We start from the raw sequence: 25893 nt of genomic DNA, 5'->3' as shown, positions 1-25893 counted from the left end.
AACTCCAGTAAAATACTGCAGTGGTGCAGTTGTGTACTCTAGAGCAGAAGGAAGGCTTGGGTAAGAAATGAACTAAAATATGCCCTCACACAATTAGCTTTTATCACGGCAATAAAGCTAGCTATATGATAGCCTTGCTGTGTTTCAGTGCGCTGGCAACCTACATAATCTTTCAAAGCTATCGGTCCAGATCAGCTGTCCTTGCTGCTCTATAAGCATATAAAATAAAGTTTGTGTGTCACACCTGCTTCTCCACTTTGCTTGGATGCATGTTAATATATGCCCCCAGCGTATGCATCAGCAACCTGCCTTGGGAATGGCTGCCGTTCCGACAGCTGATATTTATTAAGACTTTATATTTCTTTTAATTTTGAGGCAAAAATAAGAGGGGTGCCCTCAAAGAACAAAATGACAGCTGTTCCAACTCCTCTTACTGGTTACTCCTGTAGTGCTGCCAAGTAATGCTATGAATTTTATTAAATTCCTTTGAATTGGGAGGCCTGGTTGTCGGTCACTCTTTGTTTCAGAGAATTCTTTTCCATAAGTATGGAAGAGTAGGACACCAGACATCTGTGCTGTCTCTGGCCAAAGTGAAGGTTCCTGTGGTGGAGAGAATAGTCAGGATTGTCCCTGGGGTGTGTGTAGCAAGGTCAGGCAAAACTGCAAGAGAACTGCAGAGGTAATGCGGGCAAAGGATGGAAGTGCGACCTTGAGGACGTGAATGGGGAGAGGACTTTAGGATGGGTGCCTAGCTGTGAGAGCTTTTGCTTGTGAGCAAAGCTCTGTTTCTTTATCGCTTGATTCTTGCTGTATGCTGGTGAGTGTAACGTAAAAATAAAGAAAAAATGTATTCAAGAAATACCTGACTAGTCAGTTGTTCTCCTACTTGGAAAGATCTTCCACCAGCAGTAATTGTAAAGAATCTCCTAGGAAGCAGTACTAATGCTTTACAGGCATAATCTCTATCCTCATTTTTTTCTAAAAATTTTGTTTTTCTGTCCTCTAAGAAAAGTTACATTGATTCGTTTCTGTTGTCTGTTGTTATTCTGATGGCAAAAGGAGAATAACAAAATGACACACTTGCTTCTAGATTAAGATTTTTTAATTCAGTTGCTGCCCAGGGCCGTTTGCACTAGTTCAATAGTATGATACTGTTTAAATGCATTTTACGGCTTTAATTTTGCCTCAGTGGAAGAATTATCTGTGTCTAAGGCTTGGAGACTTCGGCATCCAACTACTTCTGCCCTAAAAGGGAAACAAATTTTATCCTGTGAATGACAGACAAATGAAAATAAGAAATGCTATAGTAGAATTTTCTTTTGGCGTTGTAGGTGCATCCTCTGCTTCCAGGATCAGTGACTGTAATGATTCATGACTTGTGTTTGGCTTTCCCTGCACCAGCTAAAGCTGAAATTCATGTATCTGATATACAGGAACTGTACGTCCGAGTTGTTGACAAGGTTAGTAGCTTTGAACCAGTGTTAATAGCTGATCCAGATTGTCCTGATACCTTGTGCTGATCATAAGCATAAACCTAAAACATGTACAGGCTGGTACTACGTAGTGGTTAGGGCCCTCTGCTACAGCTGTATCACCTTAGAGAAATAGTTTTATCTCCCTGTACCTGTTTCTCCCTCCCAAATTTATGTTAGGTTCTTAATCGTTCAGAGTATCAAGTGTCTCCTACTTGATATTCAATGCAGCAGCAATCTCAACTTTTGTATTTACACATCAATGTTAATTGATAATTTATATGAACACACTAATTTACATTTCCTGTTGTTTGAAGAGCTTGAGAGCAATTCTTTTAGGAGTATATTTTGCCTCAGGGTCATTTTCTGTATGTTATGCTTTAAAAATGAACACAAAAAATGTCCACCTCCCTTTACTTGCCAGCTTCAGTAAGTCTTACACAAAATAAGTGTTGATATTCCTGGATGTTTTAATTATGCCCTTGCCAGCTGAAAGACTTGAATTCATTTATTTAATTTGATACTAACTATAGCTGGCAGGGATTATTCTTTAAAAGCAGTGCTAATCTATGCTTTGGGCCATATCTCTCATACTCTACAAAAAGTGTAATATAAAATAAAACATGTATGTCAATAAATAAGAATTATTTTTAAAATAGTTGAAAATGAAAAATGACTGGATTTGACTGTATTTCAGGTGGAGATTGGAAAAACAGTTAAGGCTTATGTCAGAGTTCTGGACGACTCTAAGAAACCTTTTCTGGCTAAATACTTTACTGTCATGGATCTAAAACTAAAGGCAGCATCTCAAATTGTTTCACTTGTGTAAGTTCATGGATTCATTTTTTTTATTAATCTGCAAATGTTTATAGACAGAATAAGCAAAAATGAATAAAGATACTCTCTTGGAGGCACAGTGGTATACAATGAATGGTCTTTTGATAATGCATTTACTTCAAAAGTTGTGTTTCTAAAGTAGAGCTTCAAAGTCTTGATTACCTGTTAAATGTCCTCAAAAAATTGTTTAACTTAACCCTCTAAGTCTCGTTGGCTGATTAATGGAACTTTTCATATGCTATAACATTTCACGTGGCCATCAGCATCTTGGAAGCCATGACTTTGAAAATAATATGAGGTGAACAAATGTATTTGTGGAGACATGTTATCAAGCTCATTCTGTCTGCTTTTTATAAGCAGGTAGGTTAAATCATCGTATTGTCTAAAATCTTCTTATTTTCCAAGATCTAAACACAATGATTAAAATCAGAGGTAAAAAACTGTTTTTGGACTGATTTTTAGTGTTGAAACAATGAATAATAAAAACATTCAGCTTTGTATGGAGAAGTATTTGTTCGTTTGTGCATACATCATGCAGTACTGTCTGGCTGTATCTATCCCACTCCATTAATTTGTGTTAAGGTGTGTACTTGAGGCCTGTCCCACTGTTGCCTATACCTGTGAAATTTTTACTGGATTCCATGGCAGAGTTGTGGCCTGCACCAGCTAGCATTCTTGTTTCTATTTCATTTTAAAATGAAATACAGGCTGCGAAGAGCCGTTTCATTGTGTTTCATGTTGAGTTGTGATATTTACATAGTCACTTAATAGTTCTTATGATGAAACCGATATGTACTAAATAAGTCCGTTGCAGTTGTTATTCATGTACTTTATTCAATGAACTTATGTATTTTAATGTATTTCCTCACTACAGCCCACTTGCTGAAGCTCTTGATGACCATACTGCTGCATTTTTAGTGCATGGGGTGGCCTTAGGTCAGACTAGTCTTATGGCAACTGTTACGGACAGAAGAGGACAAAGAATCAATTCTGCTCCACAACAGATTGAAGTAAATAATTTCAGATTAAATATGTGTGTAAACAAAATCCGTTATGATAGCACAGGAATAGTATATTTTTGTTAATTTATAATATAATAATCTGCCAGAATAATCTGTTTACTTTTTCTGTTCAGAATTTACGCAAATGCTAGTCTGTTTCAGATTTGTGTTTTTCAACTGCAAATGATAAGTTTAGTTTCTGCATGCTCAATTCACTGTAATTAAGCAAATAAAGACCCAGTTTTACACTTGTGTGTAATATATCTTGACATAATTTGTCTGATTAAAATAGCATGAACACAAGTATTCGTATTTCCATTTTTAGGTCTTTCCCCCATTTAGACTACTGCCAAGGAAAGTGACTCTGATTATAGGGGCCATGATCCAGGTAAGGCATTTTCTAACATATTTTCTTTCTTTTGTAATTTCTCTTTTAAAATAAATGTGTACAACTTATTTTTTAGGAGTAAATTTTCCACGTTAGCTGTGTTCTCGCTGAATGTTCTTCCCATCAAGAGAGCAGTTTCATTCTTGAGCCACCTTGCATTTGACTGTATTGCTGGATCAAAGGTTTTGTGTTTGTTGGCGTTAAAGGGAGCATAAGCTTTTCCAGTGTCAAATACCAGGGTAGCATTAATAAATCTGCCATCTGCATGAAGTTAAGTATAGTGAACTAGTTATACAAACAAGAACACAGAGCTATACCATGTGTGGTAAAGAGAAAGTGAGGTAATTATTTTTTTCTTAAACTATCTGGCCTAGACATAGCATCAAGTGTCATACTGTACAAAGCACACAGTACGTTTCTGTGCTAGTTTAACGTACTTCTCAGTCCAACATCATGGATGGACCGGCATGCAGGCAAAATAAGTTCTGAGACGGTCTGGAAAGGCTCAGACAGCTTTTTCTTACTGATTACATTGAGGTGCTGAGCAGGGAAAGGTGTACACTGTGACATTAACCAGAACAAATATCTGATGAATAAATTTAGTTGTTCTGTGTGTTATTAATTGTAGATCACTTCAGAAGGAGGCCCTCAACCTCAATCCAACATCATTTTCTCCATCAGCGAGGAAAAGATTGCGTCAGTCAACAGCGCTGGACTCATCAGAGGAGTGGCAGTTGGGAATGGGACAGTAACAGGAGTGGTGCAAGCTGTTGATGCAGAGACAGGGAAGATTGTTGTGGTGTCCCAGGTGATGTATTATGCTGCTGTTTGGGGCTGACAGTCTCTAACAACTCATGGATTTAGATCAAAGAGTCTTTTTGCGTTAATATTGCCATCTTGTGTACTTTACTGATTTTTTTTATCTCCTTAAAGAAAGCAGGGGTTTTTACTCCCTGGCATGTGAGCTCATGCGTTTGCTGACAAAGAAGATACCTTCAGCAGATAGTTAAGTGCTGAATCTTGCTGTATCTTAACACTAAGCTATACTGATAACCCAAGGAGACTTTATGAACAGTCTGTTTGATATCTTTCAACTTGATTTTTAAATCTAGAAAAGCCTGTTTAAAGAAGCCTTTCTAAAACAGCAGAAGGTTAAGGCAACACAAGGAAGAACAATATAGTTTAGCAGCATCTTATGTCAGTAGATGTCAGAAGGTAACTTGCCTAAGCAATCTGTTGTCTCTTAAGCTATAGGCGGGCCATGGAGAACAACATCGTCTTGTGTTGTGGTTTAAACCAGTCTAAGGAGTTAAAGCAATGAATCCCTGAATTCCACTGAAGTCTGTGTCCCTGTAACTTGCTACTAGCAGAGTGTGTGGGAGCTGTTGAGCAGGCCTATAGGGAGATCAAGTTCCTGGGACTTGCATGATGCTCAGAGCAACATGCGCTGGGCCAGAGCTTATGGCTCTTCATTTGAGGTCAAGGGAGGAAGGCTGCTGCATACCACAGAGTTCTGCTGCTTGAAAGATGTCACTACAGTTCAAGAAGAAACTAAGTAACTTAAAGAAAAAAAAAAAGTGTCTCTGTATATACCTATATACGGGTGTACACTGTAATGAGGGAGCAGCAGCATGCCCTGATGTTTGTCAGGAAGCAGAATGAACTTAAAGGTAAATCTACTGCCCAGTGAGGGCCAGATCTGACATTTCCTCCATGATATACAATAGAAATAAAAATCTGTCAGGAATATAAGGATATTGTGAAGAGAAGACATCAGAGTATCACATATATCATCCTTTTATTCTTGATTATCACCTTTGGTGTTTACTGTTTTCATTTCCTTCTAAATTCTTTCAACATGTTTGTTGTTGTTTGTTAACTTTTGGGATTATTCATCTGTCTCCCAGCGACTCCTATGATCTAGTTCCTTGCTGTCTGTCACCTCTCAGCTCCATCATTCATCATGTCAGTAACCTTGAGCAGAGTGTATGTGTGTGTGTTTTAATTTAGATGGCATCTTTAAATGCCTGTCAATTTACCAAAAAGGTAGTTCTTCTGTAATCTTTTAGTCGAATACTGACTTATATCCATCTGTATTTTTCTGTAGTAAGTCACGTGCAAATCACGTCATTATCTAATCTCTATTGTCAAAACAGTGAATGGATCCCAAAAGTGAAATACAGTTCACACTTAACAAATGTTTACAATGCCGGACCTTCTTTGTTTTTAGGACAAAGTGGAAGTTGAAGTTGTACAGCTGACAGCTGTTAGAATTCATGCACCAATTACACGAATGAAAACCGGTACACAGGTCAGTTGATTTATGATTAACTTTTATTGCCTTAAATTTTTGACCTGCAAGTTGTGATCATTCTTACCAGAAAATCTGATAATACCACCCCAGCCCTGAGTGGCCTCCTGTTCTGAGGGTTACCACTGCTGATGCAGGAATTCATGTGCTTTCAATGGCAAAGCTCCAGAGCTGAATGTGCTAAAGAAAACAAAATGGGACAAGTTTACCTTGTACACATGACTGATTTTCAGAAATCCAGGCCCTGCTGAAGAAGCATTATTTAATCAGTTAATCTGAAGAAGTGTTCTTTCATCTTCATTCTAGTTGTAGTGGAGGCTTTCTTCCTTTGTATATTAAAAATCTGCAGTATATCCGCTGATATATTGTACAGATACTGTTCAAATTGTTTTTAATAAGTTGTACTCAGACTCTGTATTTCTCCTAGAAGTTACTTAATCAAAATAGCCAGAGATTTTAGGTTGTTTTGGTGATTTAAAAAAAAATATTAAATCCCTGTTTTGCGTTTATATGCTATGTTGTCTTAATTTGGGGATATGGAAGAAGGTTGTTGTCCTGAGCAAACAGTTAATCAGAGAGAGCATCTAGGCAAAGATGTAGAAAGCATGAGCATATGACTTAACTAAGATGAAGTGATTTGATGCTACAAATGGAACAAATTAATTAATTAATTAATCTTTTCTGTTGGAAAACTGGTACTTCTTATTTTTTGTAGAGCATGTAGCATATGAGAGAGGATCAAAATGTACTTTCTTACAAGATGGTGTGGTTTGTTGGTTGTAATTTTTTTTTTTTGGAGTCTACTGCATGGTGCACCCTTGCAACGTATACAGCAGCCAAACTGTTTCCTTCGTAAGAATTAGCATCTTTTGATCAATGAATTTTAAGTTTGTTTGCTGTGTGCAGGTTTAGTTATCATCCTTGAATTACCTAAGACAGTGGTTTCTCTATTTCTAGATGCCAGTTTATGTAGTGGGCATCACCAGTAGTCAGACACCTTTTTCGTTTGGCAATGCAGTGCCGGGGTTAACATTCCACTGGTCTGTCACAAAGAGGGATACTCTGGACATAAAGACAAGACACAACGAGGTAATACGTGTGTGTGTGTGCATGCTTGTATGTATGTGTATCTTGGGAAAAGGAAACTGCCATGTAATAGGCATTAAGAAAATATTGTTGCTTCCACTTGCTCAAAATCAAAGAGCCATTGTCAGTGTTGGGTGTGGCCCTTCCTCTATATCAATATCAACTCTTTCCATGAGTAAAACTTTGATTGCTTTCTTCTGTCCAAGGCTTCTTTTCAGCTTCCTGCGAAATACAACTTTGCAATGGATGTTTACGGCAGAGTAAAGGGAAGAACAGGCCTGAAAGTTGTTGTGAAGGTCCTTGATCCTGCAGCTAACCAGTTTTACAACATGGCAAGAGAACTGTCTGATGAAATCCAAATTCAGGTATGATGATGTCGTGTAATTTTCTAATATTTCAGAGCTGAATTTAAGCCCGTATTTGAAGTCGGGAATTTTAAATGCAAAAATGTTGTTCTGACCTTGGCTCATCTTTGAGCCCTTACTGTTGGTGTATAATGTTCCTGTATTTGGAAACCTGCAAGTTCCAGCTGTTGGCAAGTTTTTGCACTGAATAGCTACACACTGGTGTAATGCCTGAGTGAAATTCAGGAGTTTAGATTCTGGTGTAGACCACCTGAAATTGAGGTGACTTTTACTTTTTGCAGGTAAGCAATGTTGTATGAAAACCTTGGTTCTGTAGTACCTCCTTGCATGCTAATACTTCTTGCATGTAGTGGTTATCTTGTATGTCTATGCAAGTGTGTCAGCTTGGATCAGGAATTAACTTTTGAAATGAATCTCCCATTGTTTCCACTTACCATGCTTTGAAGAGCAGTTTCAAAGTATGTGAACTGGATTCCTTTATGTGGAACAAAAACTGGAAGATGTGTTTGAGGAATGCACCTCTGTGGACGTTCCCTCCATGGGATCACACTAGGGGTTATCTAAAATAATCTGGGACAACGTGGGGTCTCCAACACTGCTTCACTTGACAGATCTGCTTCTTTGTTCAAACTGCTTGGTAGTGTCAATATAGCCATAGAAATGAATGCTCTTCAGAATAATTTTTAAAAGATGGTCTGTATCGCCTTCTCAAATATCCATGTTTAATTTTCTGATTTTCTGGCTTTTAACTTATATATAACATTTTATCTTACATAAGATTATGTTTTTTGGTTTTTTTTTTTTTTTTTTTTTTTGTTATTTTGAAGATGAAATAAATGGCTTGCTGTGCACAGCAGTAGGCTAAAGTGCCTTTTATTTATTTTCCAGGTATATGAAAAACTTCATCTAGTCACTCCAGAAGTGGAAACAGAACAGATCTTAATGTCACCAAATTCCTTTATTAAACTTCAGACAAACAGGTTAGAGACCATTTTTAAATACTATGATTTGTGTCAACAGTTTATCAAAACTGTAAAGCAATTTTGTGTAAGGTAATTTTTGCTGTTTCAATCTTTTAAAAAGGGTATTACAGTACATCCATATAATACACAACTTATCTGGTGATGACTAGTATCTTATCTCTACTCTTGGTTTCTTTCAAATCTTGTGTTGGTTAGATAGTAGCTTGATAATTTATTTGATATTTGGAACTTATAGATGCAGAGCCAGTTAAAGCAGTTGCATGCTTCCACCAGAGTTTTCATAGGTAATGAAAGCTTTATAGAAAACAGTTCTCTGCATTTCTCACACAGAGGCTATGGCTAGATTTTGAGATTAAAATGTCCTTCCCAAATGAGGTAACATTTTTAGTCTGCAGGCTTGTTTCGGGCTTGATATTTGGTTGCTCTTCTAAGCAATTTATTCTGATTAATTAGTGATTAATTTGCTATATAGCCGTTTGTAAACTTTTTTCCCAGCATCTTCACTATCTACTATTGCAGCCTGAACTCTACCGCCAAAAAAATTGCACTGTTGCCAGGAAAAGGGCAGCTAAAATACAGCTTGAATACTAGGCTTCTTAGGATAAAGTAGATGGAAAAGCTTAGGAGGAAAAGAAAAACAATTATTATAGTATTTCGGAAGTTGTGATAAGTGATACTTAAAAGCAGCTAATGTCTCAGAATGCCAACTAATGAGTTTATGTATTTGCTCACTTTATTAATATGCAAATACAATGGTGAGAGTTACTCCAAAAATTAACCTTGTCTACAAAACCATTTCCTGGAAACTGATGAGATCCACTTAATCATGTCCCTGACTTTGTCTTTAATACCAGCATTGACCCTGGCAGAGTATCTGCCTCTAAATATCATTTACAGAAAATGACTACAGAAGCTGCATGTAGTAGTAGCCTTTGCCATTATTGTTTGGAACCAAGTTTGCATCAAGAAATGATAACACTGATCGGCAATGGGCAACAACTAGGTTTCAGTAAATGCATAAACCCAGATGAGACTTTGTCTAAGTAAGCTTGAAACAGAACTGGATCTTTTCCTTTTTAGATTAGAGCATATTCTTCTCGGTTTATATTGCAAAGATATAGAAAAATGTATACCAGATTAGGACTCTTCTATGATTCTGTGTCTTAGATTTGCATAATATATTGGTATAAATACGGTTTTACTTATTTACATGAGTTCCCTGTTTTTTCTTTGTGTTTGTTTTTTCGTGTGTATGTGTGTCTTTTTTTGTTTGTTTGTTTTTTCCTTAAGGGACCGAGTGGCTTCCCTGAGTTACCGTGTCCTGGATGGACCAGATAAAGTTCCTGTTGTAAAAATTGATGAAAGAGGTGTCCTTAATTCTGGGTCTTTGATAGGGTTATCAACAATTGAAGTAATTTCACAAGAATCATTTGGGATTAACCAGACAATTGTAGCTGCTGTTAAGGTAATATTTTTCTCTTTCTCTTTACCGGGAGTTGTAACTTGATGTAGTTTTCTGTTAGTAGGATATTTTTATTACTGCATCAGAGTCGGTTAAATGCACATTATAAATTTCCTTTCTGAAAAATGTATAGGAATTAATAGCTTTGGGCTTTGAAAAAAAAGTTTAGTATACAAGCTAGATAGAGATTAAATCCCACCAAATTCTTATATATGGTACATCTTACAAAAAGTCTTTGGGTGAATGTACCTTTAAAAAAAAATCCTAAAAATTCTACAGAAGTTCAAATAAATAATAAAAAAGATATTACTGTTATAACCATGCATTTGACAATAACTGAAAAAAGTAAACATCATCTGCAGTAATGAACATAAATACCTTACTAGAGATGCTGTGTGTGATACCTAGATTTTCTAGATACCAGTAGTAACTGTAGAGCCCCCAGATTTAATTTTCTACACTGTTTCCCAGCTGTTTAGCTTTTACATAATGAGAGCCTCTGCATGAGAAGACACAGCAGAAGCAATAAGTTCCCTGTGTTTGGTGAGCTGGCAAGGAGCACGTCCAAGGCTGCTGTGTGCCTAAACTACACTGAAATATGGATTCTTTAAGGAAATACAAATCTGTAGCAAAACTTGACAGTTTGGTTTCAGGCCAACAAAACGTCTTTCTTTCCCCAACCACCATCTGTTAAACTAAATGCTGTTACATGAAGTATAATACATCTTACTTACTGGATGCTTAAGGCACTTCATTTCTGTTCAGAAGTCCTTGTCCCAAGAACTTTCTTCATCTGGCAACATGAGCTTTGAGATACCCGCTGCTCCACCTCCTCTAATCCCTTTTTACTCTGTCAGCATGTTTCCGGTATGTCCCAGCTAAAAGAGAAATATATTTAATTCAAGTGCTGACTTTAAATTATTTGTAGGTTTAATTATTGTAATCACTGTGAAATGGCTTGATTGTTTTTGATTTTTTTTTTTTTTAACCATAACATTCATTTTTGTCTCCTGGGATGAGAATGAAAAAAGAGATTGTGGCTTAGTTTCACTAATGTCACTCCTGCTGCGAGGTGGTAGCAAGTAAATTCGTACAGCTCTGTTATAGATGACCTTGTTTCCTCCCTTCACTGCTGGATCTAGCTAGTGAAAGACGTCTAATGACTTTGGAGTTGGCTCAAATGACATTTAGTCAGCATATAGTGGTAGTGAAGTTAAATTCTCCCTTGGTGCATTCTTTCCTTACACAGTTTACAGTATTGCAGAATTGTGGAGTCAGTGCACTGGTTTTAAGTCTGTGAAAGCTTTGTAGGAGGAACTGTCTCTGTTCAGAATCTCATACAACAGATTTATTTTCCTGTACTTAATAAAACTATACTACTTTTATGGAAATAACATTTTTAACTTCACAATAACCCCATGAGTTCAGAGCATAATTTTGGCTTCTGTTTATGGATGAAGAACAGAGAGGACTTGAGTGGTTTTGCTGAAGGTCACATGCAAAAACTTGCAATGGAACAGCAGATGAGCTTTAATCTTGTTGTGTCATTGTAAGGCAGAATATTCTCCTTCACGCCATCCTTCCTTTCATAAGTTCTTGTTTTGTCTATTTACAACCGTGCACAATTAAGAACCAAGCTGCAGCAGCATCCCTTAATGCTTAGACCTTCAACTTTGCTCAGAAAAAGACTATCTTATGTAAGTCAAGGAGGACAGTGGAAATAAGGAGTGATAGCAGTATGCCAAAGCTTAGCATGGAAGCAAAGTAGGCATAGCCTTACTGGATGTACTTAAATATATATATTTTTAAAATAACAAATACTTTAAAAACTGAGATGCTTTAACAGTAAGTACTATTTTTCTCAATATTAAATTTAGCAGCTGCCCATGTGGGCCAGTTTTAGATGAAATTTTGAAGTAAAGCAAGACTGAAGATCTTTAAAGGAAATGTCATTTTTGCTAATTTGTTGCCTCAGCTAGTTGGGCAAAATGACTGTGCAGTCTATCAGCTTGTGGAGTAGCCAGTTACAAGTACTGTTTTTTAACCACTCTTTTTTTTTCCAGATGCGCCAAAGATGCGATTTGCTTGAGGCCAAATTTATTCTTTCCTTTTTATGTTTTGACATGTACATTTTCAGATTGCAGAGTTTTACATTTCAGCTGGGCCTCTTAGGTCAGAAAAAAGGGAATTTCCTACAAGATAAGCTTGAGGGCCTCTTTTAAAATAGTTTGCTATATATGTTTGAAGGTTTTTTGCTTTCTCTACCCTTCCATTATTTATTTTTCAAAAGCTGTAACAGAAAGAGCAGATTTCTCTTTTATTGGGTAATTTTGCTAGTTAACTTAGGTAAGTTAAGCAAGAACAGTAATTTTTATTTTATTTTATTTTTTAAAGTTGTGAAATCTTTACCTTGAGTCAAACTTCCTTCAGAGAAGTGATAATAGAAAACTTTGGGGGTGTGGACATGTGGACAGTCTGGCAGATTTCTCTAAAGAATTTGGAGCAGAATTCCATAACTTCCATCTTAGTTGAGGAGGAGCATTAAGGCAGCGAAATGTAGCCTGCTGACTGCTAAGAGTTGTCAGGTGCCAGACCTGAGTGCTTTTGTCTCTTGCACTTACCTTCTATCAGCCCAAGCCTCGGAGGATGGCCTAGCTGTAGCATCATACAACCAGCAGGGTCTAGGCAAATGTGCCCAGGTCAGAAAAACCATAGCAGCACAGAACTCCAGGAGGGAAGATGGTGAGTGGGTGGTGTTCTTTGCCACCTTGGAAGCCCTGTTGTTAGACCAATGCAGGCCTGTTTGAGGGGCAGCAGTTTGTAGTCTCTACAACGTTATTTTGCTGGGATTACCAGGGAACACCTTTGCAGCTACTGTTCACGTTTCCTCTATTGAGCAAATCTTCTCCCAGAGCCGAGGCTGTTAGAACCTGCCTGTATCATCTAACCTTTCTCACTTAGTGAGAACTGGGGAAACAGCAATCATTTCATCCCCTTGCGCTCACAGTCACTGCAAGTTACTCCTGTTCTGGTAAAGTGAGGAACAAATTGCGTATTTCACTTCAGGAATTACTGGGAAGGAAGTCTAGGAAAAACTTGTTCTCTTGCATATCCAGGAAGGCTTACCAGTTTTACCTTATATGACAAGAATGTAGTTTCTGAGGTGTGTGATGTGGGTTTCTACATTGCTTCAATTCCCAGTCCTTTTAGAGAAAAATATGAAGAAATAACCTGGTGGGAGGGTGGAAAGAAGACAGAGCTAGATTCTTCTCGGTGGTGGGCAATGTCAGGGCAAGAGGGAATGCACACCAATTGAAACATGAAATTGTGTGAATGTAGCGAAGCACTGTGAGGGTTGCTGAGCAATGGCACAGGCTGCCCAGAGAGATTGTTGAGTCTGTCTTGGAGATGCTCAAAACCTGGCTGCACGTGGTTCTGGGCGTCTGGTTGTAGGTAGCCCAGCCTGAGCAGGGTGGCTGACCTGGGCAACATCCAGAGGCCCCTTTCAGCCACAGCTGTTCTGTGATTCTGTAAAATACGGATTATTTTACGGATAATAAAAGCTCCATGTCTCTGTACTGTTATATGGCTAAACATACAGTAAGTGATTTGTCAAGGAAACTTTGTATATTTGCATATTAAGACCCGTTTTAGATGACTGTTATAGAGGCAACAAAAAAAGGCTATTCTGAATTTTTCACTCCTGATGTTTTACAGGTGTATCCCATCTCCTACCTCAGGATCTCCATGAGTCCTATTCTGCACATGCAAAACAAAGAGGCATTACTGGCTCTACCTCTGGGTGTGACACTGACGTTTACAGTACATTTTCATGATAACTCTGGAGATGCTTTCCATTCACATAATTCTGTGCTTAGCTTTGCAACAAATAGGTAGGTATCTATCACAGGTGTTAATTGTGGAGACCAAAAAGGCCAAGTACACATAGGCCAGTTACAGCAAGGAACAAATACTGCCCCAAAGATATCAGTTGAAGATATGGCTTGGACTGGGATTAAAAAAGAGAGGATTTTATCTCTGAGACTTTCAGAGGCGCTGTGGCAGAAAGAAGAGTTCAAGCTAGTAATCAATATTCTCTAGCAAATGGAAAGTTGCTCAGATAAGCATGATCCCTAGTGGGGCCTGCTGGGGTACGTTTCTGCTTTACGTGACTCTGAATCATCTGATTGCGTACATCAGTGGTCTATATAAACAATTGATCTTATTAGCATTTGCCTCGTCTTGCCTCTCCTTTTCTCCTAGTGCTTTCTTACACTGACTCACTTACGTCTTATGTAAGATGGTGAACTTTCAGGATCAGAGGCTGTCTCTTCAGATATGCATGTATAGCCTTTGTACAGCAGAGCCAAACCTCAAAAGGACTTTTGCTCTCTGCTTCAAAGAATATTACAAAACAACCCTCTTTGGTCGTTAGTAAACAATCATTAATTCCATTACTATAACATAGTGTGTTTTCTGCAGAGCACTTTACAGTTACAACTTATTCGTAATGATTACAATGGGGTGGGGGGGCGGAAGGTTGAATGCAAGATTTTCTATCTTTCTCCTACCTAAACGATCTACAGAAATTACTGTAGCATACAGAGGTCCCTGAGATAACACTACCCTAGCTTCCAAGCTAGACATGGCATAGCTGAATCAGCATAGGGGTGATAATTAGCCCCAGACACAGAAGCACTGCTCATTAACCTCAGGTGCAGCACTCTACTGGCAGCTCTATCTACCCAGCTCTACTACTGTCAAGACTTTGCTGTCTTTGTGGGGTTGTGGCAGGATGGCAGTCTCTGTGCTGGGTACACTTAAGTGCTCTGTGCATTACTGCACTTGGGAATACTAAATTTTGGTAAATACCAGAACTTGTAATCAAATGTGATTTAGCTTTGTAAAGTTAGGGCTGGAACGCTGCATGTTGTTTTAATTTCTTCTTAGCTCCCAGAGAAGAAGAAAAAGAAACAAATTAGATAATTTTTAAAATTCTACATTTCTTAAAATTAGGAAATAATTCTCATACATAATTATGACCTCAGTATTTTTTCAGCATAACCGTGTAAAAACTAAAATTTGGCTCAGTAACACCTAAATCATTTTCGTTTTCCTGTTTTGTCATTCTTCATTAGAAAATAGCTATCACAGAAGACAAGAAGCCAAACATCTAAAGCCAGAGTTTGTACCTACTATTTGTTGTAGAGAGGGAGACGTTAGCAAACTTGGCATACTACAAAAGCCTGTCTTTTTATCTGTAGAGATGACTTTGTACAAATTGGGAAAGGACCCACCAACAACACATTTGTTATCCGGACTGTGAATGTAGGCTTGACCTTGCTTAAAGTTTGGGATGCTGAACACGGTGGAATTGCAGACTACGTCCCCCTTCCTGTGCAACATGCCATTTTTCCTGAACTTATAGATGTGGTGGTAGGTGATGTCCTCTGCCTGAGTACTTCACTGATAAACCAAGAAGGTAAGCGGCACTTCAGTGACTGTTTATGCAGCCATATAATTTGACATCAGCCTGCCTTTCTCATTCTCAGGAAAACTAAATGCATAATTTATGATGTTTGTTCAGAATCAAATGTCACTGTTCTTGTTAATGATAAAAATAGGTTTGATCAACTCCTCTAATTTTAATTGTACCATGCAATATGTTGCTTGTATGGTATTCACAAGTGTCAGACCTCAGACATTCCCATTCTCTTCGCTTGAAAGGGCTGGTTTTTGTTTTGTTGTTGTTGTTGTTTTTGTGGGAATGGTGCAAAGAAATGGTCAGGATGGTCTGACTTCACTCTCTATTTTTAACTCTTAGTATTAATGTGTTTTTGTCAGAGTAACTGCAAGTCAGTTGGTGTGTGTGCATGACAGAAGTAAAATCCTGCTGCAAATAAAAAAAAGACATCAGTGTGCAGCACAAACTGCCTCAGCTACAGAAATTTGCCGTACAATGTACAAATGATGTATCTTTACAGGCCTGCCAGGCATATGGAGCTCCTCGTTAAGTAGTGTCCTTCAAGTTGACTCCAAGACTGGTGTAGCTGTGGCAAGGGATTCTGGTGTTGCCACTGTCTATTACGAAATTCCTGGATTACTTAAAACATACAGAGAGGTGAGGCACTGCTAAATCCTACCAGAACTGCTGAAGTTTGTTTGCCTCAGCAAAAGTATATTCTATTCTATACTCTATTTAGACCCAAGTGTACATATATTTAAATAGTTTACTTATTTACGTTAAGTATAAATAAATATACAAATGTAAGTATAAGCACAGAAAGATAAATATAGGCACTCCTTTTTAAAGGAGAAGGTATTTAAATGTATAAATAAGCATGTTCTTGCCTGATGGTTGGAAAGTGTACGATATGCGTCCAAACATGTCATGTTTGGTTTTTTTAATTATTTGTGTTGAAGAGTATAATTGAGACTAATGGTTTGTGCCTTTAGCCCATATGATTCCTACATTGTACATTTGGTTGCTTGGCTAAGGTGTTTCCAGGTGCTAAATAATTTTTGAGTAAGGCTGCTTTTATGAATGAAGTTTCACTGCAGGATGAAATGCCGAGAAGTTTAAGTGTAGTACCATATTACTGTGCATCAGTGATCAGAACTACTCTTTTTTTTTCTACATTGCAATTGTACTGTTGATGTAATTCACTGTTCAGCCTGACGTAAGAACCAGACTTTTTTTTTTTTAAAATTAAATTTAGTCTTAGAGCTCTATGCGGAGTGGGTAGAAAGAAAATGTCTTACTAGCTTAAATTGCCTAGGAAGGCAGATAATAAAAATAAAGAAACAGGATTTCTTACGAAGAGTAACACAAACTCTTGGGGTCTTATCTGTTATACATATAAAGATATATACATGGCAGTCAATCCAATTTGGTTTGGCCTCAGTTTTTGTAATTTTTATACAGATTTTGGTAACTGTGTACTTCATCCTTTATTCAGATAATCATTAATATACCTCAGAGGACTACAGCAATGCATGTAAGTGGAGTGAAAACCAGCTTAGAAGGAGTTGCAGCCTCAAAAGTAATAGTTTTGATTGGAGAAGGAAATAAAAATTTGAAAGGTATGATGAAAAATTTGTTTATGCTATATATTTATTGCTTAATATGTTTGTATATTCACAATAGGTGCTTCTTTGAATGGTCTTTGTAGCCAGTGTAGCAAGGTCTCCATGATCCCCTAGTGCCTATTCAGAGTCTTAGAAGCTCTACGGAGATTCTTAGGGCCATTTTCAAAGACTATTACAGTTTCACAACTAATAAAATAACTAGATAATTGAAGTGTTGGTTTTGGTCATATCAAAAAACAGCTAATAGGCAATCAGCTGAAAGCTTGTTTCTATACTTAATTGCACTTGCCTTCTCAGTAAGTTAAGCATGCTCAGTAAGAAAAAATATTCAAGTGGTTGCCATCCTTAATTTTTTTACAGAAACTTTCATCAATTAGAAAGATGTAATACAGAGATAAAACATCATCTTGTGTCTGTTAATTAATAAGCTGTATTTTGCTTGATCATGGTCCCTTTTTGTTATTACCTCAATACTTAACATTTATTGAAATAATATTTTATTGTGCCTTATATAAATTATTAGCCGACTAAAAAATTTCCTGCCAGAAACTAAAATATAGATCTAGACTCCCAGGATTATATAAGGTATTCAGCAGACATATCTGAGCTGACAATTCTTTCTAGTTCATTCTTTTCTGTAAATAAATTATTCCTGTCAAAAAAAAAATATTTATTGTCTCTGGCATTAGATTTGAGATAGGCCTGCTATCTGTTATTCCCAGCTATTTCAAGATTATCATAACCTTGTGAAACTATTTTGGAAGATAGTAGAATAACTTGATATCTCAAGCCATGGTTTTGTTTCACAGGGGAGCCCTGTAATTCTTTTTTTTTTTTTTTTCTCCTTCCCCTCAGGAGAGTGCTTGCCTGCTCAGATTGAAGCCATTGCTGAATTACAACCACAGTCCATTATCAGTTGCCATCTAAATTTTAATGGTGATACATTTGACTTCCCAGCACATGATATTTTCATCGCAGAACCTGGATTTGATGCAGTTTCAGGTAAGATGAGAGAAGATGCTGTGATGCAGGCAGACACTTTGAATTCTGCTGTGGTTTAGTCCGAACACCCAAACAGATTTTCCGCTGAAGCCTCTGAGCTTTGCTGTGTAGGTTCTCAGGCTTCAGTGAGTTGCTAATGTGTACTCCACTTGTTTAAGTCAATGGTTTTCTGCAGTGATGTTTACTTGTTTACGGAGAAATCCAGAAATCGGTGGCAGCCCATTCCATATCTTTCTTCCTGACTTACTACTGTAACTCTGAAAAACTCTGCCCTATACAACACTGAAGTAGCTTTTTTTTTTTTTCCACTGGGGCGGAGCAAATTTCAATATGCTTTTTAATTATAGTGACCACAAATTAGGTCGTAATTTTGCAAACTACTCCACATGTATTTGTAGTTACATAGGCATTCCAATGATATCTTGAGACAGAAGTGAAGGTATTGCAGAACATAGATATAATATACGGGGTTGACACAATTTACAAAGTTAGCAGCTGTCCAGTTTTTACTCCAACTCAGAGGTTAAAACAAAACAAAAATTAAAAAACTACCTTGTGTATGATACGACATACAAATACAGGGCCTGACATTCGTTTCTTAAACTATGGAACCAAAACATTTCCTTCTTCACCTGCTACAAATGAGCACTTGGGTGACAAATATTCCAGAACTGGAAACATTTGCAAGAATAAACAGCCAGTAGCTAAACATATTTAGATTTTTTTTGCTAGATATCAGTGCCTTTGTCATACACTTAAATGCAGTAGAAGTTAAGACTAGGGATAAAAGGAAATAATTATGAATTTTAACATCTGGATACTAAGCATCATTAAATTTCACTTAATTATCTGCTGCAGAGTCAAATATTCTTTGTGCTGGATGTTGGCTTTTTAAAAGCCCTGGCACCATAGTTATTGCAGTAAAACTAACCTTTATGATTAAAATGAGGGAAGTAGCTTAAATGTGAAAATCCGTAATATATTTTGAATTCTTTGGGTTCTACAATTTAAACATTTCTGGAATTTATCAAACTTTCAAATTTCTCTTTGCAACCTGAGTGCTGTATTTTTATTTTTATTTTTTAGTGAAAGCTAGAATTCCTACATACTCCCAAAACAACACAAGCTGAGACTTGAAAGGAGGGAAAATTATCAGATACTGTGGAAATTGAAATAAAATTGTGACAGTTGTCTGCAATGTGTATTAGTGTTTCATAACCATAATATGACTTTAAAAAGAATTAAAATACCATGGATTATATGGAAATAACATGAATCATCTGCTGGGTTAGTCCCTGTACCTACTGTGTAAAACTGTTACACCTTGTGTAATAGTGGCTGCCTCTGGTACTTTGTTAGGAAAAGAAAGTAAGGGGAAAACATGTATGTAGTCAAATTCTGCTTATTACTTATGCTTTGTATCATCCATACTGTAGGAGGGGTTTTTTCCCGTTATATTTATTGCTAATTATAGACTAAGAGGTTCCATACAAGATTAGAAACATAGTGAATATCTAACTTTTAATGAAGCTCTTATAAATAATTAACCATGCTTTCACAGAACTGATGATGGTGATGGTGATGATGATGATTGACCATTGGTCATTTTAACATTAGATGAAAGCATGATATATCATACTAAGTAACAGTAAAAAGTAAAGGCTTTTTATCAATGTTAGCATAAATGAACATTCAAAGTGGAATTGAATCTCACTGCAGTTAGAATGAAATCTCACAGGGACTGAAAATTGTCTCCTTAGACTTTGTGTTGGATGGGTTTCTTTTTTTTGGTTGGTTGGTTTTGGTTTTTGTTGTTAAATCATGACGCTTAGTTTGGGGCAAGAATTCTTTTGCTTTAGTAATGGGATTGTGATGCTTGAACGACCTGATGCACTGTGTCCAATTTGTCATTTGCCCACCCACCCCTGAACTTGCTTTTCTGGATTTTAGCTTTTTTTAAGATCTTCTCTAAAGATGTCACAGATCTCATTCTGCATGGAGGGAAAAACAACAACAATTAACAGTCAAAATCCTTTTGTTTTTGTAGGACATTACACCTGTTCCATCACAATGCACAGGCTCACTGACAAGCAGCTGAAGCATCTCAGCATGAGTAAAACTGTGCTCAGGGTTACAGCTTCAATCCAAGGCAGCCACATCTCTGCGGAGCAAATTGGCACTGAGGTGCCATTCAATCCCGGGTTTTATGCTGACCAAACAGAAATGCTTTTAAGTAACCATTACACGAGCTCTGATGTGAAAATTTTTGGCGCCACTGAAATACTTGATACACTGGAGGTAAGTGTATTGCTGGAAAAGCATTAAAGCACAGTCAAAAACCATTTTGAGCTGTTACATGCAACTTCCTAACGGAATGGACTCTGTGCTGCCTTTCCCATCACAAGATTGAGATGGTTTGGAAATGTTCATCTTCAATGTATTACTCCCCAGTTTTTACTCTTGCTTCAAGGTAGAAGAACTGTGTCAGGCTCACCTGTGTGCTAGCTGGGACGTGTAAACCAGCACACGTGTGGGAGCAGAAAAATCTGCTTGATCCCTAGTGGTAGGAGTAGGTGTTTGCCCACAGTTCACGTAGCCCAGTAGGGAAAGCTTTCATTTTATTCCCCTGTATGGGCTTGGCCCAGACCCACAGAAGTAGTGGTTAATAGGGCAACCTCAATAAACAGGGGTGAAGTGCTGAAGGTGTCAGGGTAAAGCTACAACCAAGTTCAGCTCTTGCTGAGGGATGAGTTGGTCTAGGTTTGTGTGGAATACTATTTCTGAAGCATGGCCTGGGAGATGGATGTGTGTCTTGCTTTTCAAACAATCTATTTCAGGATGTTGTTTTTCTTTTTTTTTTTCTTTGGCAGGTGAAATGTGGGTCACCAATGGTGAAGGCATTAGAGAAGGAGAAATCCTATGGGCTGCCTAGTTATGTAGTCTACACCGTCAGTCTGTCTGATCCAAGGGTTTCGAGCCAGGGAACCTTATCAACTACTCTAACTGTCTCTAGTCCTATGACTGACCAGTCTATCACTATCCCAGTAACAGTGATTTACTTGACTGACAGAACCAGTGCACCACTGAGGCGTAAGTCGATCTCTAGACTCTATATATGCCAGAATAAACCCATTATTTACATTAATTTTTAAAGTTATAAAATTTGATGCATTAAAATCTGAGCTGGAAGTTCACATTATCACTGACATTTAAGCTACTCACTATGACCAGAAGACTTAAATACTCATAATTGGTCATAATTGCTCATTATGACTGAAGCTGAACACACTTTCCTTTTGGGCAGCCCAAAATACTCTGCTGAAGTATCTAAATATCTCTGTGCTAAAGTGTCCAACAGTCTTTTTTTATCTTTGCTTTTATTTACTCTCAAGTCTTGTTTTTTATGAAAATTGGTAAGCAGATTGGGGCTGAGGAAAATAAAGAACACTGCATATTAATGTCTTAAGATGCTCTTAAGATGCTCTTGGCAAATTTTGAAGATTGCATTGGAAATAGTCATTAGAATTGAAATCACACTAAGTTGATTAAATTTATTTAGTATAAATACTCAAATAGAAATAGCCAAAAGAAGGTAAAGAAAAACTCCTACAACAAATTGGAGGGATAAGGTGCTCTTTTAACTTAATGTTGTCTCCTTTTAATCGGTTCTACAGATGGAGCAAGTCTATTCCAACACTTCCTTGATTCCTATCAAGTAATGTTCTTCACGCTTTTTGCACTATTAGCAGGGACAGCTGTTATGATCATAGGTAAGAGAATGAAAGACTGCAGTAATATTTTTTCAATAACTTTATACATACTATATATTAGTTGTGAGATATAAAGGAATGATTTCCAGGCTAAATGTTTTTTTTGTTTTGTTTTTACAATGTCTTGCAGCCTATCATGCAGTGTTCTCACCAAAAGAACAGCACACTCATCCAGCATTTACCCCAAGGACAACGCCTCAGTGCAGCCCTAACAGTAAGCAGCTGTTGCCCAGTTATGAATGAATGAATTGATTAGTCTAGATACTGCATTTGAATTCAATTTAGGGATGCACCTCCATTAGCCTATATACTGACTTAAATGATGACGAGCACTGTGCCAGTTTCTAGAAAATTTGTTGTGTGTCTCTCCTCCCTATCCCCCAACTTTATATTTCTACATCACTAGTTCTTTGGAAACTCTTGGCCATCTTCAGCAACGCTGGAAATAGGGAGCATGTTAAAAGTGTGAGAATTCACGTAAATCAGGAGGTACATAGAGGGGAGGGAGAGATTCACAACTTTGCTCCTACCAAGGGCAACTAAAGCAGAACTGTTGCTGATACAATGTGCTTTGCAGCAGCTGGCTGGTTGTTCAATTCACATGACATAAGATTAGCTGCAGCATGTGCTGCATTTCTTGTGCAGTTGGCATGCTGTGAGGTACTGGGATCTGGGTCTGTCGTAAGACAGGGAAGGGCAAATGTTAGGGGGGCAAAGGGCACAAATCTGTTGCTTTACTGCTTTGATCCTGCAGTCATGGTTTGCCTGTATTGTTTGGTATGATATTTACTTCCTATTTTACTTTATTTGCAGTGTTGCAGAATCAAACTCTTTTTAAAAGTATGCAAAAACACCTATTAATTTAAGGGTCTGTAATAAACTGTGGCAATTAATATTCGCATTACTACAGATGTAGTTAAGATACTGGTGGGCTTCTCTTCTGTTTGTAAATACATGCCTGATACTTCAGATAAAATAAACTCAACCTGAAAGTTACTTGCTAAAGTGAAATGTATTGTGCTCCCCTCAGAGGATTTAATTCTTTAATTCAAGTCCTTAATGAGAAGACCTATAAAATTTTTATACTTATAGGATGTCTCTTCAACAGGCAATAAGCTAAAGGAAGGTAATTTCACTCTGAATGGATTATTAGACTTGCTTACCAGGTGTTCCAACAAACGATCAGTGGCGGTTATTTTTTTCCTTTTATCTCCACTATTCCTGAGTATGATTGTTTTTCTGATTTTTCCCTGTGCTTTAGGTTTCCCTACATCACCTGTGCTTTCCTTCAGTCCTCAGTCCTCAGGCAGGAGAACAAGCCCATCATTCCCACTCTGGAGCACCAGTTATGGTTCACGTTAGAGAAAACAGGACTCATCATCATGCACTAGGACTAAGGAAAAAAAAAGCAGTGCCTTTAACGATAAATTTCAGAACTGTTGCAGTTTTGATGCAATTCAAGTCATCTCTTGAATATAATTTCGTATTTTTTCATAATGATTTTAATACTTAGAGCTCTTTGCATTTTTTTATGTCATTGCTTCAGTTATCTAGAACTTATTTTATCTGCTGTTTTATGCTCAGTTGACAAGGTTGAATGGACAAAAAGCAGTGTTCATGCTAAGCTAGCTTTCTTGCACTTCAAGCAGGTAGAAGTCTGAGTGATAGTGATCAAAGTTTTTATTTACTTTTTGTAAAAATTAACTTTCTTTTTAATGAACTTTTTTTAAAAGGGAAATAGAGGAACAGGTCAAATATGAGCCAAAAATATGAAGGATTGTATATTTCAAATTAGTTTTTTATTTTGAGTTAGACTCAGGAATGTACTGCACTGATAAGTATTCTTATGTTTAGCCTTACAATGTGATCAATGTGATTCATCAACATAATTTGCTGTTTAGACATTGGGAATGCTGGAACAACTGTGAATAGATTTAAAGGGGTTTTTGTTTGTTTTTGTTTTTTTTAACTGAAAAAATAAAACTATCTTTAAAGTGTGGCTTCCTTTGGGTACAACTGCAGTATTCCCTTCTTGTTATTGTGTAAGCACTTTTTTTGGACTGTGAATGTGAAAGCATGTACCTTCTAAGAGGATCTTTCTTCTGATGGTAAATGTTTTTAACTGAAGGCAGTTATCTTACCTGTGTTCTGATCATAAATATAATACGTTTTACGTATAGAAATACCTCAGTAGGAACTGAGCCTCCTTTTATTACCACTGGTCACCTGATACACTGGAAAGTAAGTGGCTTATTTCATAGTTACTGTGAGTGACTTTTTCAATTGGTTCAGTGTTGCTAATCTCTGTTATGTGTGTACATACTATGTGTACATACTAATACAGCCACACCCAGAATTTTGATCTAACCTATACAGTAAGATATTACTGGTATGACCAGACTTTGGAATACTTGTACTGCTAACAAAGTGCTTGTTTGTTGATCTGTTAAATACAATGTAGCATTTCACTGCATATGTATTACTGATTTTTTTTTGCTTGATTTGTGACAGTTTTTTTTCCCCTGAATAGCTATGATACAGACATAAAATGTACAATTCAGAGTATGTTAGAAAGTATTCTGCTAAATCAGGCAGTTGATCACTATGTATGCTCAGATGTATTTTGCTTTCTAAAAAAGATGGTGGTGAGGTACGCTGACTCGAACTTCTTTCTAAATAAATTTAATTTTAAACAGTTGGGGGTGAGGACACTGGTTACAATAGTTGGTAATACTTCCCTGAGGATGGAAAATGCCAATGGCATATGGTTTTGATTTCATGCAGTAGTGCAAAAAAGCAACATTGATGCATATTATTTCAAGTTTTGTATAATTTATTTGCCTGTGTTGGAAAAATGTGTGCCTTATATGCTACTACTAAAAGTTGACAATTCAGGTGTAAATAAATAATTTCTACCTGTATTATTTAATAAAGCTTTGTAAGATTCCTTTAGTATACTGTTAATGCACTTTCTTGGGTTTTGGCTATTCAGAATTTGGCTTTAGATTGTATTATTTGCACTTCACCTCCTACATTTCATGTCCAACTTTTGTGAGTATACCTCACTTTCCACACCACCCCTGCCACAATAAGCTATTTTGTTGTGAAAGCATTCTTGATTCTGATTCTAGCTGGCTGAGTCTTAAAATACATTCTTCCTCTCACTCCAGTAGTGGAAAAGCCTTTTAGCTGTGAACTCCAACTGCAAACAATTGAAAGGGAAATGATGGGGGCAAAATCAGGTGAGATAGCATAAGGTCTTCTTTATGCATTAGCTTGGAATCACTAAAAGTGTGTTTTTTACGTTGTGTTAATACACTAATTGTGCTAATTAACACAGTGGTATTGTTAATATGCATTATTGTGACTGTCATACAAACAGTAAAGGTAAAATGGTTTGTATAGAACATAGCTGGAGAATGAATGAAGCAAAGCTTTTGAACACACTTCCTTATGGAAAAGAAAGGTGAGTGGAAGCTAGTTGTCTTTTTTTTTTTTATATGGTATGATGTTATATATAGTGTACTAGACATTTAATATATGTGTGTGTGTATATATCTAAAATACTCTTAGGAAGTGGCTGAGAACATTGTCTGAAGTAGGTATCCATGGTATATCAGATACATTATATCCTTACACATGCCCTCAGTATTTGCAATCATGATTTTACATTTATTAATAACACAATGATTTTAAAATATTTTGACAATTTTTCATCTACTGTTTATTGTCAGGAGCTTTTCCCAGTCTTCACTAAGTGTCACCAGCTCCTACTGAAGTCAGTGGTGGCTGAAGAGGCAGATCTTTAGTTTCCAGGTTTGTCCAAACTTCCAACTTTATTTATTTATTTATTTATTAGGGGAAAAACATCATCATTCTCCACTTCCTTTCAGAGAGAGATGAAAGGGCTATGAACATCTCAATGCTACTGTGATAAATGTTACAGAAACGCTTATCTTCCACAGGAAAGTTTTACTTCTCTCTTCTATTAAGCCTACCAATCTGTCACTGAATGTCCTGTAATAAGAACTGCTCCAAGTGGTGGGAATACTTTGGCAAATGTTCACTGTTTATTTCACCTCTTTAGGCAGGTAGTTGTAGTCTCCTGGCATGCGTCTTGATGAATT

General features: G+C 37.1%; 1 protein-coding gene across 2 annotated transcripts in view; it reads left to right on the top strand.

Moving 5' to 3' along the window:
• The window catches only part of NUP210 (nucleoporin 210), an 81485-nt gene extending 56786 nt beyond the window's left edge, over positions 1–24699 (top strand). For both annotated transcript variants that reach the window (XM_080606999.1, XM_080607000.1), the window contains 20 exons: positions 1332–1460; positions 2170–2297; positions 3184–3319; positions 3636–3698; positions 4327–4506; positions 5929–6009; positions 6967–7098; positions 7302–7460; positions 8349–8440; positions 9734–9908; positions 13623–13798; positions 15170–15387; positions 15890–16026; positions 16865–16988; positions 17850–17996; positions 20044–20294; positions 20867–21086; positions 21671–21766; positions 21897–21980; positions 23028–24699. In XM_080606999.1, coding sequence (XP_080463125.1) covers positions 1332–1460; positions 2170–2297; positions 3184–3319; positions 3636–3698; positions 4327–4506; positions 5929–6009; positions 6967–7098; positions 7302–7460; positions 8349–8440; positions 9734–9908; positions 13623–13798; positions 15170–15387; positions 15890–16026; positions 16865–16988; positions 17850–17996; positions 20044–20294; positions 20867–21086; positions 21671–21766; positions 21897–21980; positions 23028–23128 — 2829 coding nt within the window. In that variant the 3' untranslated portion in view covers positions 23129–24699. The remainder of the gene's footprint in view (positions 1–1331; positions 1461–2169; positions 2298–3183; positions 3320–3635; positions 3699–4326; positions 4507–5928; positions 6010–6966; positions 7099–7301; positions 7461–8348; positions 8441–9733; positions 9909–13622; positions 13799–15169; positions 15388–15889; positions 16027–16864; positions 16989–17849; positions 17997–20043; positions 20295–20866; positions 21087–21670; positions 21767–21896; positions 21981–23027) is intronic.
• The last annotated feature ends 1194 nt before the right edge of the window (positions 24700–25893 follow it).

Source organism: Anser brachyrhynchus, assembly GCF_964034855.1.
Source record: "Anser brachyrhynchus genome assembly, chromosome: 10".
NCBI lineage: Eukaryota > Metazoa > Chordata > Aves > Anseriformes > Anatidae > Anser > Anser brachyrhynchus.
This window is presented reverse-complemented; position numbering and strand designations above follow the sequence as displayed.